General features: G+C 35.8%; 2 protein-coding genes across 2 annotated transcripts; one reads left to right on the plus strand and one right to left on the minus strand.

The window, feature by feature from the left end:
• The first annotated feature begins 2,604 nt into the window (after nt 1-2,604).
• LOC107672052 (NSFL1 (p97) cofactor (p47)) lies at nt 2,605-9,266 on the plus strand. The gene is made up of 9 exons (XM_016465143.1): nt 2,605-2,763; nt 3,290-3,387; nt 3,466-3,540; nt 4,388-4,556; nt 4,678-4,773; nt 4,852-4,961; nt 5,234-5,371; nt 8,123-8,290; nt 8,369-9,266. Exons 1-9 carry the CDS (start codon nt 2,662-2,664, stop codon nt 8,529-8,531), a joined length of 1,119 nt encoding a protein of 372 aa, XP_016320629.1. The 5' UTR covers nt 2,605-2,661; the 3' UTR covers nt 8,532-9,266.
• Nucleotides 9,267-9,698: 432 nt separating this feature from the next.
• On the minus strand, nt 9,699-12,019 carry LOC107671979 (epithelial membrane protein 3-like). Its single transcript, XM_016464997.1, has 5 exons — nt 11,955-12,019; nt 10,680-10,773; nt 10,460-10,562; nt 10,203-10,343; nt 9,699-10,083 (listed from the first exon to the last, which is right to left on the minus strand). The coding sequence occupies exons 2-5, from the start codon at nt 10,755-10,757 to the stop codon at nt 9,908-9,910; spliced, it is 498 nt and encodes a 165-aa protein (XP_016320483.1). The 5' UTR covers nt 10,758-10,773; nt 11,955-12,019; the 3' UTR covers nt 9,699-9,907.
• Nucleotides 12,020-12,952: the final 933 nt, after the last annotated feature.

Raw genomic sequence — 12,952 nt, forward strand, 5'->3', positions numbered from 1 at the left:
CAAAGGGTCTGAATACTTAGGACCATGTGATATTTCAGTTTTTCTTTTTTAATAAATCTGCAAAAATGTCAATGATTCTGTGTTTTTCTGTCAATATGGGGTGCTGTGTGTACATTAATGAGGAAAAAAAATTAACTTAAATGATTTTAGCAAATGGCTGCAATATAACGAAGAGTGAAAAATTGAAGGGGGTCTGAATACTTTCCGTACCCACTGTATGTGTGCTTGTGTTATATATTAGTCTTTTAAACTCTCACAGGTGTAGCCTTTGACCCTAAATGTCCTGTTCCACACCACAGTCTTCCTCTCTGATGCTCTTCCTGATCTGTCATTGGGAAAGAGTGTTTATCCAAGCTCAAACATCATATTGATAGAAGTACTCATGCTTATCATGCTTGTGGTAGCCTACATAATATAAGACCTCTCTCAAATTGATTTATATGAACATACACTATCTCAGATCAGTCATATTGCTCATAGCCATCTTGTTCATTCACACTTGTACGTATTTTCTAGTATCACACCCAATGAGGAAATTGCTGTTATTTTGATACGTCCTTCCTCGTTCTGGCCCTGGGATACTGTCTGTCTGTCTGCTCTTCCTACTGCAGCTGAGGGTCGCAGGCCTCTGCTCTTTGTATTGTGTGTCATGAACTACTTCCCTTCCCTTTAACACAACAGTGACGGCAGGCCCACAGCCAAGCTGACGGTGTTAGTTTCCCCATGATAAGGCTGGTTCTTCCTCTTTCTCCTCTTTCTCTCTGGTTGAACACACCCATATTTGTCACTGTCAACAACTGTTTTAGACAGCTGTTGCTTACGATATTTCATTAGTGAAGACTGGACACATATGTTGACGTACTTTAGGCTATGCATAATATCATTCAGCCTTCTGAGAATGGAAATATAGTATGAGAGAATCAGGTTAATCTGATAGATTAATGCACCTTTAAAATCACATTGTTCTTGGATTCCGTTTTTATGAGGAACAAGGTTCGTATGTCATGTATATGTCTGTATAACTGATTGCAGAAAGAGGACACACTTTCCTCAATCAATAAGAACATGCAGCAATAATGCATTTAAAAATAGAATTGTTTTCCCTTAAGGGCCTGCAAGATGATTAAAAAGGGCTCTCACACATTTGAGGGCATATTGCTCTCTCGCAACAGCTGCAGTGAGTGTGATAGGAAAGGAAAGCTTGGGGGTGAATGATGACAGCAATGCTCTGGTGTTTAGTCATGTACCAGAACCTGATTATCTGTGAAGATCAAACAAGTTAGTGCACTTGGAAACAAACAACAGAGCATCGCCAAGTTTCTCTCCAGAAACAATAGTGCTAAATTAGGTCCTCCCAAACTAATTTAGCACGTATTTTGCCTCTGTTTAGGAGCCTTGGAATCAGCAGTTGCCAATGAATGGATATTACAGCAAAAAATCCATAGAAATCCAGGTCACACAATAACTATGGGGTGTGTGTAAATCTCTGTGTGAAATCACATGTGAGAACAATCTTACAACCCAGTTTTTTACTTTGGAAAAACTATAGACACATTATTTTTTAAATTATTGTAGGCCTACATGGACAAAAAAGACACTGTTTTATTTCCGATTTTACTGAAACTTTGAAACCCTAAAAATATTACGCTTATATTGTAAAAATATTACTGTGCTATTATTATAAATATTATGCTATATTATCATGAAGTATAGGTATAAGAAGCATTGGATTAAATTTAGCTTGCATGGCAGTGTCAACGTAAAGATAATTTTGATATTTTGTAGCTATCGATTGACTTTTTGATATCATAAAATGTTTCTGTAATCTTATCTAACTGAAATAAAATTCTCTGAAGTGAGGAAAATACATTAGGACTTAACCAACAGGGTGAACAGCATTGAAAGTGAATTTGAGGACACAAGAACTTTTTTTTTAATGATGACCAATCAAAACAATATTGCCAAGAAAACCCTTTTTTGTTTTGGTTTGAAAGATTTCAGTCAAAGAAAGGGATAAAATAAAGATGCATAGCATCCATGGAATATGACAAATGTTGCACCATATGCCAATTGTTTACTATCATTAACGAAAACTAACTAATATAAGTTAGTTTTTATAAACTATAAATATACATTTTATCCAATATAACAAAACATATGATGTGGACCTGAAATTATGCGCTGCATAGTAGGAGTAACCAATATAGTGACTAACAGAAGGTTCTGTATTGCCATCTGCTGGCCTCTAATATACATACATACATAAAAATACATACATACATATATATATATATATATAAAAGGGGAGCGATCACGACATACTGAATTTGTTCTTGAATTCTCAATTCTCCACATGTGCTAAGGCTGAAGTAGTAATATCTGCACTATATAAGTTTTAAGTAGGCTACATAATAAAATAATAATTATGCAACTTATAGCCTACTAAATAATTATATGCAAATCGATATATGATTTTTTTGCGCTTTTGTGGATTATTATAAATCTTTAAATTTAAAACAAAAATATTTGAATTTGCAAAAACATCGACGCAATAAAAAAAGACAAAAAAATCCACTCTGATCTTTGTGCTCCAAAACGGCGGAACTACGCTTTCGTTTCCCCCGTTTCCTGTCGGACCTTTCCTGCGCGTGACACGTCAAAATGGCGGAGCGGGAAGAAGCGGTGAGGGGATTCGTCGCTGTAACTGATGTTGATGAAGAGAGGGCCCGTTTCTTCCTCGAGTCAGCCGGCTGGGACCTACAGGTCAGTAGCACACTGATCACTTTATCACTGAAATATTATGCTGTGAAGCACAAGCACTGCAGCGGAGGATTTAGCAGACTTTAAGCCTCCACTGGCGGCCAGTGAACTGTACAACCGGCTAACGAAATGTGCAAGTCACTCTTCATTAAGATCACAAGGAGTATCTTAAAGTGGCTCATCTGGTTAATCATACGTGATGTGATTGACTCTTCAGGACTGGCAGTCAGTATTGCATTGAAGTAGAGATTTTTAAACTGTGCCGGTAAATTTGACATAGAAATGAAGTCTTAAGCTACTAGCAGCTTTAACGTTAGCTTGATCAAGTGATACTCATGTTTACATTCGTGGTTTGAATTTTTTTTCGTCCTGAAACATCTTAAATTGTGTTATTTTCGAGTCGATAATGTAATTAATCTGATTTATCTAGTTACAGAAGGCAGATAGTAGGTGGTTTTTGTTTCTGTGATTCACCTAGTGCGTGTCTGTCTGAAATGAAGTGACAGCTCTATTACCTCTGTGTCCTCAGCTTGCTTTAGCTAATTTCTTTGAAGATGGTGGAGATGATGATATTGCCACCCTCCCTCAGCCAGAGTCTGGCTCTGTCAGTCGGTCAGCGGGGCCAAGGTAACATAAGTCATATGTTTGGGCTTTTCAGTTATACAGTATCAGCTATATGGGTAATGTAATGTCTTTTGATTTCAGTGAACACAGAGTGACATCCTTTAGAGATCTTGTGCATGAGGATGAAGATGACAGTGGTGAGGAGGAAGGCCAGAGGTATTGAATTCCTCCACAGTAAATAACAGCTAAAGTCACCAACTCACCATGAAATCAAAATGGAAATTTCTTATTTTTTAATGGAATTTTATTATAATATGAATAATTTATTCTTGTAAATCAGTATTGCAGTGTTTATTAGGTATTTAGTGTTCATATAATGATTTTTTTAATAGAATATTGCAGTGTTTATTTTAAGCAACCTCTAGATTGCATAAACAATTTGAGATTGCAGCAATTATCAAACGACACCAATCTATATATATATAGTTTTTTTTTTTCTGGATTGAGAAATAGTTTTTCTTGGATATGTAACGATAAGGACGAAAAGATGATCACAATTCCCATTCAATGATGACTTTTACATGTACTTTAACCTTTCTTTGTATTTAGCACCAAGGTTTGTTGTTTAAATGTATATGATTGCATAAAGGAAATTGTATATTTTAGATTCTGTGACTGCACACCATGTATTTTAGGTTTTTCTCCATTTTTAGTCACCATTTATCTTTTTGCTGTTCAAATGGTCTTGCATTGACATGATTTGGAAAAGTAGAAATATTCAACTTAGTCTTTCAATTATTAAAAGATCATGGAAAAAGTGTGATGATTATAGCGGAATTAAAAATATTGTTTTTAAATGAGATATTTAGGGTTCATATAATGATATATGATTCATGTAATGTTCATATAATGTTTTAGATCAAATATAACATGTCACCCTCCAAGACTTTCTCAATACCTAGGTAATGAAATATATACTCTCACTTTTTTAATGCCATGTTTACTCACAAATGCCATTTAATGCTTCATTTTATTGAGTAATGTCTGACTTTTGCTCTCATAGGTTCTTTGCCGGGGGCTCAGAACGGAGTGGGCAGCAGATTGTTGGGCCTCCCAAAAAGAAGAGCTCAAATGAGCTGGTTGAGGACTTGTTTAAAGGTGCTAAGGAGCACGGGGCGGTTCCTGTTGACAAACCAGGCAAGGGACCTGGAGAATCCAGCAAATCCAGCAAGGTAGATTCTCCACTGAATAAACTATACTGTAAATTAAAGATAATACGCCTGCTAATTGTGTACTCATATCTCATCTGATTTTGAGTCACTCCATTTTTCTTTCTGTCTGCTTATTCTACAGCCGTTTCTGGGTGGTGGTTATCGATTGGGTGCAGCACCAGAGGAGGAGTCGGCTTATGTGGCAGGAGAGAGGAGACAGTCTAGGAGTGCACAAGATGTGAGTCACTAGCCTGTGACTGCTGAAGTCTTTGAGACGTAGAGCGATCTGCTGCAGTGATTTGTGCTGTGCTAACAGGTGCATGTTGTGCTGAAGCTCTGGAAGACTGGTTTTAGTCTTGATAATGGAGAGCTGAGGAACTACAGTGATCCTGGGAACGCTCTCTTCCTGGAGTCGATACGCAGAGGGTGAGCTCTGAATCCATTCACTGGTATTTGGTTATTTTGGCAGTTTACAGAAGTTGATGTTAATTAACTGAAATCATAGTTCCCCCTCAAGTCAGTTCCAGAATCCTCTGACATTTTTTGTTGTGTTCTTTGCACACATTAAAACATATTTAGTTTTGTGGTGGGCCCTCTAGATACTGACTTATTGGTTGACTGTTATTAGACAGTCCTCTTCTAACTGATTGTCAAATCAGACTTAATAGAACCTCTTTCTTGCTTTCTGGCACTCTCAGGGAGATTCCTCTGGAATTGAGACAGCGTTTCCGGGGTGGACAGGTAAACCTAGACATGGAGGACCATCGGGATGAAGATTTTTCCAAACCCAAATCTGTTTTCAAAGCCTTTACTGGAGAAGGACAGAAACTTGGCAGGTTGGAAACCGTGTTAATTTTTTCACAGACAAAAACGAGACGGTAACGAAAAAAAAAAACACTTTTTGCATGACAAAAATATATTGACATTTTCGTCAACGAATAAAAACAAGACGAAAATGTTAGAGAGGGATGATTGAACAGAGATCCAGTCAGAACGAATCTCCTGCGTGGAAAGGAGGGGAGATGTGCGCATTTGAACTGTAACGCTCTGATCATAAGTTTGCATACACTTGCTGCACGTCTCATAAGGATGAATAAGAAAGACCAGACATATGGATCAATTTGAAAAGCCTGACGAAGTGAAAGAGCACTTAATTTGGTCCGGTTTTTAATTTCTGAGCGCACACAGCTGAATCCCACACAAAAGCGCCTCCTAAACCGCGCACGATGACTGAATTCAGTTCTGTCTCGCGTCTTAACGGAGAAATACACACAAAATGATCTCAAATTGTCCGTTTTGATGAGTATTCACGTAAACACACCCGGTTACGTCTTTAAGTGAATGTAAACTGTTGGGAGAATATCGGATGCGTGTACTAGTATATTGAATCTGTGCATTCAGTTTTAAAGGGGCAGCAGCCAAATTTAGTTGCTGTTGTCTGTGTCCTTATTGTTAATGAATCAACAAAAGAAAGAGAGAAAATCACTCACCGCTCTTGAATTAATCACTTTAGTAGCCCTAATAAGGATTAATCTAATTGTATATAAATTAGTGCTGTCAAACAATTAATCGCGATTAATCGCATGCAAAATAAAAGTTTTTGTTTACATAATATATGTGTGTATACTGTGTGTATTTATTATGTATATATAAATACAAACACATGTATTTATTTAATAAAAATGTGTTGTTTATATATTAAATATATTTATATATAATATAAGAATATAAATATATAAATGTATATACATGTAAACATTTTCAAAATATATACTGTATGTGTGTGTATTTATATACACATTATAAATATACACAGTATACCTACATATATTATGTAAACAAAAACTTTTATTTTGGACGCAATTAATCGCGATTAATCACTTGACAGCACTAATATAAATAAATGTCTGCTTGAAAAATTATATGTCAATGTATGCAAGTTGTTATAAAGAATGCCTATTATATAATCATTGGTATTTCAAAAGAGGACCATGTTCTTGTTTCTTTGAGAAGTGGTTTTATTTAATTTTGAGTTAAAGACATGTTATGTGTCAAAGCAGTGAAATCTGGGTCTATATTGCATGTTCAAATCATTCATATTACCAGATGTTTCCTCTGGGAATTCATAATGAGATTGAAAATTTTAGAGAAATGCCTAATAAATGCATTACACTGTAACTAAACTCATTAGATTTTAGTTGACTAAATTTACTGTAGATTTAGTCAACTAAAGTCATATGATATTTAGTCGACTAAAACTAGAATAAGACTAAAAACAATTCAGATGACTAAAATGTGACTAAAACTAAATGGGATTTTAGTCCGAAGACTATGACTAAAACTAAATCAAAATTTGCTGTCAAAATCAACACTGGTTGGAAAACTGTTTCTTCATTCCTCTCATTTTCTTCTCCCTCCTGAGCTAAGGGCTGCTGAAGTACTTAATTACACTGTTTCTCTTACTAAAACGTGTGTTTGGCTTATGCCTCATTGTTGGACAGGAAGACTTATTGACTGAATGAACCAATCAATGTCTTTTTTTTTTCTGAAGTCAAGAGGGTAATTTGTTTTATATTAACAGTGATTAGACATGGTCTGTTTACACTTTCAGTAGTGAAACAGTTCTATAATATTTTTTGCATGGAACTTTATAGTCCTGACAAAGACATTATTATACATAATAGGAGCATTGCTTCTAGCAGATAATTTGATTTCAGATGTTAATTGTGACACTTGTTGTTCTTACAATAATTACAATAATCAAAAAAATAAAATAAAATAAAAACTGCTGCTAAAATATTAAACCTAAAACGAAAATAATAGAAATGTAACTTGTTGACTTTTAATTAACTTAAATTGGTGGTTAATTAGTCAATGCTTACCCATCACACGTGTGAACAATGTGCAGTATTAAAGGGGTCATATGATGCGATTTCAAGTTTTCCTTTCTCTTTGGAGTGTTACAAGCTGATTGTGCATAGATAAGATCCCTGAAGTTGCAAAGACTAAAGTCTCAAAACCAAAGAGACATTCTTTATCAAAGTTAAGACTCTGCCACGCCCCCCTAAAACGGCTCGTTCTAACACGCCCCCACATATCTACCTCACTGTGTGGAAATATTTGCATAATGCCGCCCAAATGTGCACGCAAAGAAAGAAGGCGTGGTTTCAGTAACCGCAGTTAGTGTTGAAACAGCCATGTCAGGGAGATGCTGTGTGTTTCTAGGCGAAAGCAAACACCAAATACACAAAATAATGATCTTTAAAAAAGCATCATTATGACCCCTTTAACTTTTCAAGCCTTGTTTTCTACGTTTGGTGTATCTATTTTACCACAAGGGGGCGATAGTTTATTGCCTATAAGCCACAGACTCTTTTACCATTCATATCACAATTTTTTCTTTTTTTTTTTTTTACCATATAGCACTTAGTTAATAGTGGCTTTTTTTAGATTCATGACTGCTTTGAATATCCAACAATTAATTGTACACCGTGATCTTCATATTGCTTCATCATTATAAGTTATATAGTTGCTTGTGACTGAACTATTCAAACTTTGCTGTCCTTATTTCACTCTAACCTCCCCAGTGCCACTCCAGAGTTGGTGTCGCTCCAGAGAAGCCCGCAGGACCAGGCCGCCAGTGAAGCTGAGGCTAGTGCTTCCATCAGTGTGGACAGCTCTCAACCTGTCACTAGCATCCAGATCAGGCTGGCCGATGGAGGCCGGCTGGTGCAGAAGTTCAACCACACCCACAGGTAAAAGCAATGAAAATGCTTTGAAAATAACCCTATATCATGAACATCTTCCTCTTATTCCATCTTTCTCCATCACAGGGTGTCTGATGTGCGTCAGTTTGTGGCGAGCGCTCGCCCGGCTTTAGCTGCCACCGAGTTCATTCTCATGACGACTTTCCCCAACAAGGAGCTGTCGGACGAGAGCCAGACGCTGAAGGAAGCCAACATGCTGAACGCCGTCATCGTGCAGCGGCTAAAGTGACCGGTGACCTGGCTTTATTAAAGTACTCTGGAGTTGGATACCGGGACTGAAAGGACTTCTAATTACTTAATTTTGTTTTCTTTAGTGATATGTTATTCCTCTGTGACAGTTTTGGGGTGGTGGGTGTTTCTGATAAAGCGAAATGGAGATGAAGGGGAAGCAATCATACAGTTAAAGAGAGGGAGAGCGGAACCGAAGAGAAGAACTAACAAGTTTTACGGTTTTAGAATAACTGCTGAACATATTCAGATTGAAATAAAGAGCTTTCTGAAGAGTTTTGACCTCCTTTTACCTCGATGTCTATCTTGCAGCTTTACGCTGCTTTGCTTTACCACCTCCTCAGTTGTATTCCTAGTTCTGTGATTCATCTCTTTAACATTTCTCAGAAGTGTCATTAAAACTAAAGTAGCCTTATATTCTAGCCCCATGACCAAGATCAACCTCAACTGTCAATGTTTGTTTTTTTTACAAAACAATCTATCTTTTATGACATTTGAGGCTTTTTGTTATTTAGGTTGTCATATGTAGATTTTTTATTATTATCATTATTATATTTTTCATGGTTATTAAAGAATGAAATTATGAATTGGTTGATTAAGAGCCAACTTCAATTTTGGACACTGCTGCTGGTGAACATATCAGTGGCCTTCTTGTATTCTATGCAGACTATAATTCTGGAGATATTGTGTGATTGTGAGCTGTGGTGAACCTGATATTAAACCCCTTTGTCTGGCATTGGAGAGCACTTTATTTTTTGGAGCGTTTGAGAGCATGTCACCACCAGGTGCTGATATCCTCCACCAGCCCCCATAAAAGAGACCTTTTGCATGCCAGGAAGTGGTTTGTTTTTGAAAGCATTGTTTGTGGTAAGATCATGCTAGATGGCGTGATGGAAGCTATTAGTTCAGAAACTGGAGTCATGAGTTTGTCATGCACTCCCAAGGTCTGTGGAGTCCACCGTCTAAGACTGTATTTGTGAGGAATATTTTCACACAGTAATGAAATTGAAATCAGATATTAATGACTTAAATGTATTTACAAAAATACATCTTAAAACTTTAGTATATGGACACCACTATAATGTTTACAAGTATCCCTTCAGTATGAAACAAGATTAAGTTGGCCCCATTTATTATTAAATTAGATATAATTCAGCTGATCAGATAGATTAGTCGTGGTTGCCCTTTAAGAATGAACTAAAATAGGCTGATCTTCGGCCATATTTCAGCTTTGTATATTTATATACGGCTAAATGCAGTCTAAATAATCAAAAAATAAATGTCTTGCAAGCTATCATAAAGTATATAATCAATCAGTGGGGTATATCAACAGCATACATTCTTCGCATGGCTTGTCTTTTTTAAGGAGACTCGTTTCTATTCCCTTTTGCGCAGATAGATGTACATGATTCCACTGCACAGGAGCAGAGGTACACAAACCCACGCCAAGTAAAAGCAGTAGCCGAAGTGTCCCGAGCTCAACTCCCGCGAGTCCTGAAGGATTTCTTCATTGTGCAGAGTGTAAATGAGCACAGCGGTGAAGGCGTTGAGGCCTGAGGACAGAACATTTCAGATTATTTTTCCTCGACTTCAGAGCAACTGAAATGCATGTTTGGCTTGGGCTGAAGACGGTAACCTCGAGTAATAAAGCTAATTAGGTTGAAGCACTTACCGGCAAATGCCTGGCAGACGCCGGTGAGGTAAAAGAGTCCTCCTTTAGACATGGTGAAGAGTTGTCCCAGGAATATCAGGAATGAAATGGCGGAGAAAACCACTGACAGGACCATCAGAACCTGGACAGCCTGAAGCCAGTCTGGTGGAAACAAAACATAAGAGACTATTCTTATTGAACTTTAAACAGTGGTGATGGACGTTCGAGTAAATTCCCATATTCTAAAACCAGTTAAGTGCTCAAATGTATTGTTTTACCCGTATCTTCTGATGATGCACAGAACCATGCCTCTGTTTCATTGTCAAATCTGCAGTTGTACCAGAGGTCCGAGTGTTCTGTGCCGTCCCAAACCCACCAGGACTGAATCATACAGAAGATTAAATATGCATCCATGATTTCTGACATATGCACACTATTCTAACGAATTATCAAATAGTTTTGGAACGTAATCCGCTGTAAAGGGTTTCACATACTTACCTTCTCCATGGTGGCGATGAAGAGAACCGCCAGTGTGATGAGATGAAGCAGTGTGACAAACACCAGAAGAGATGCCATGGTGATAAAACAGCACCTGTCAACATCTGAAACTTTCTCATCTGAACTTGTGTTGTACATCAGGACACATATTTTACTTTGAAAAAAATATGCAAAATATTTTGTGTATTATTATTATTATATTGTTTATAAACAACCCTCTACGGACACTTTGGCAATTGAATCGCCAATGGCTAGTACATTTTTTAGTTTACTCGCCAGACTGAGAGATATATATATATATATATATATATACAGTATATGTATATAGTAGTCAACATTTGAAGTGGATCAAAAAAAGTTCATCAACGTTGTCCTAAGACAAGAACGCATTTTGGTTTTAGGACAACTTTGATGAAAGGTTTTGATCCACTTCAAATGTTGATTAGTATATAAACATTTCACTTAACATTTTTAAATATTTTAAATAATATTATATTATTGTATTGTATATAAAAATTATGTTCTATATGTTATTTGTTTTTATAATACTATAAATTATGTGATAAAAACATTATTATTATTATTAATGTTTATAAACATTTCACTTAACATGTTAAATATTATAAATAATATTATATTGTTATTGTTAATATATTTATTATATAAAAACAATGTTCTATATGTTATTTATTTTTATAATACTATCAATTTTATAATAAAGCCATTATTATTATAATCATTATTATATAAGAAAATTGTTGTTTGATGTTCATTGGAGGGTTTAAGGTACAACTGCATGATTGTATGATTACCCTCAGGTTTTTTTGTAAGCACGAGAGGTTTAACAATCTGCTTTTGCTAAAACTTAAAGATGGAAAAGGCCAGGACGTAAAGATACTAAGTAAACTGACTATGGCTGAAGTCCAGAACTGAGAAATGAAGGCACTCATTCAGACTTTTCTAAGCCTTGAGACACACCATGCTTTTCCTCAGAGCAAAACTAGAGAAGAACAGCCTTGGGAAAAGTCATACTCTCATAACCAGTCTTGTAATGTTCTGTGAGATATTTATAGTAACAAAAACTTTTCTAAAATGCTTATTTAGATAAAATGATAAGATTCATTTTCATTGCCTTGTTAAAATCATGTTATATTCACAGGAGAGTTTGATGTGGTAAAGTGTTATGCTGTTGTAATTTATGCTTCAGATTTTGTTTTTATAATTATTTAAATCATAAACAAATGTAAAAGCGAACTAAATAAAATGTGAACTCACCAAATGTGATCCAAATCCAGCAGAGGCAAATGTACTATGTATGGACTCTTGCCGTGTTAATCCAGGTCTGTTGCTGCTTTCTGCCCTTTTCAGCTCACCAGTAAATTGGAGGATTCTTTTGGGGTCAACTTCAGCAAACGCCCATTTCCTTGTCGCTGAGTTAGTGCTGTTGTCCTGCACACAGTCCCATCAGATCCTCCTTGTGTGTTCAGGAAAGGCATGAGCATGGGCGCACGTCTCTCTTTCCTTACTAGTCGTTTTTATTCTCAGAGGGTGTGCGCTGAGTTCCTATGGGCTTCTATCATAACTTCAATCTCCTTTGATGATCTTGGTTATATGTGTGTGGGTTTCATTCATCATCGCCCAAGAGATGGAGTTATGGTCATTTAACAGGGAAGGGAAAGCCACCTAAATTGGGAAAACAACAGGAACCTCAATGTTTATTTGTCTGTGTACAGTAAATGTAGGTGGACCAGGAAAAAAAATATTTCTATATGTTATATTATCTCTATATTTGTATTCTTTCCACAAATGTTACAGATACATTCACATTACAATACAATCTTTACATAACAGAAAATACATCTGTCCATTGTATTGGATACCATGAATTAAAAACTATGTTTTCATCGAGCATTTAAATAAGCATACATTCATTTATTTAATTTATTTAAATGATATAATAGAAAATAATGACACAGAAAGAGTTTGTTATTTTATGTTATTTTTTTGTTCATATAACAAGTTCATAACAATTGCAGTAGGATAATGGTTTAAAATATATAAGCATATTTTGCTTTTAAAAATAGTCAGTGATTTATATTACTGTACGTTACAACCCTAAATGCTTGCTGTTCACTAGTTTAAAAATATTCAAAATCTATAATAATATTATTATTGTTTTGTTATTATTATTATTATTATTGTCAATTATTAGTTATTATTATGAAAGTTAAAAAACTTTGATTAAATATGGGTTATTGTTTGAATTATTATTT

The sequence above is a fragment of the Sinocyclocheilus anshuiensis genome, unplaced genomic scaffold (assembly GCF_001515605.1).
Source record: "Sinocyclocheilus anshuiensis isolate Anshui unplaced genomic scaffold, SAMN03320099.WGS_v1.1 scaffold1053, whole genome shotgun sequence".
Taxonomy (NCBI): domain Eukaryota; kingdom Metazoa; phylum Chordata; class Actinopteri; order Cypriniformes; family Cyprinidae; genus Sinocyclocheilus; species Sinocyclocheilus anshuiensis.

Excerpts from the sequence above, each read along its gene's own strand:
- LOC107672052 (XM_016465143.1), top strand. The coding sequence starts at position 2,662 with ATGGCGGAGCGGGAAGAAGCGGTGAGGGGATTCGTCGCTGTAACTGAT. Across the intron at positions 2,764-3,289 it reads CAGCCGGCTGGGACCTACAG|CTTGCTTTAGCTAATTTCTT; the intron begins GTCAGTAGCACA and ends CTGTGTCCTCAG. Across the intron at positions 3,541-4,387 it reads GGTGAGGAGGAAGGCCAGAG|GTTCTTTGCCGGGGGCTCAG; the intron begins GTATTGAATTCC and ends TTGCTCTCATAG.
- LOC107671979 (XM_016464997.1), bottom strand. The coding sequence starts at position 10,757 with ATGGCATCTCTTCTGGTGTTTGTCACACTGCTTCATCTCATCACACTG. Across the intron at positions 10,344-10,459 it reads TGCATCATCAGAAGATACGG|ACTGGCTTCAGGCTGTCCAG; the intron begins GTAAAACAATAC and ends TGTTTCCACCAG. Across the intron at positions 10,084-10,202 it reads CGTCTGCCAGGCATTTGCCG|GCCTCAACGCCTTCACCGCT; the intron begins GTAAGTGCTTCA and ends TTCTGTCCTCAG.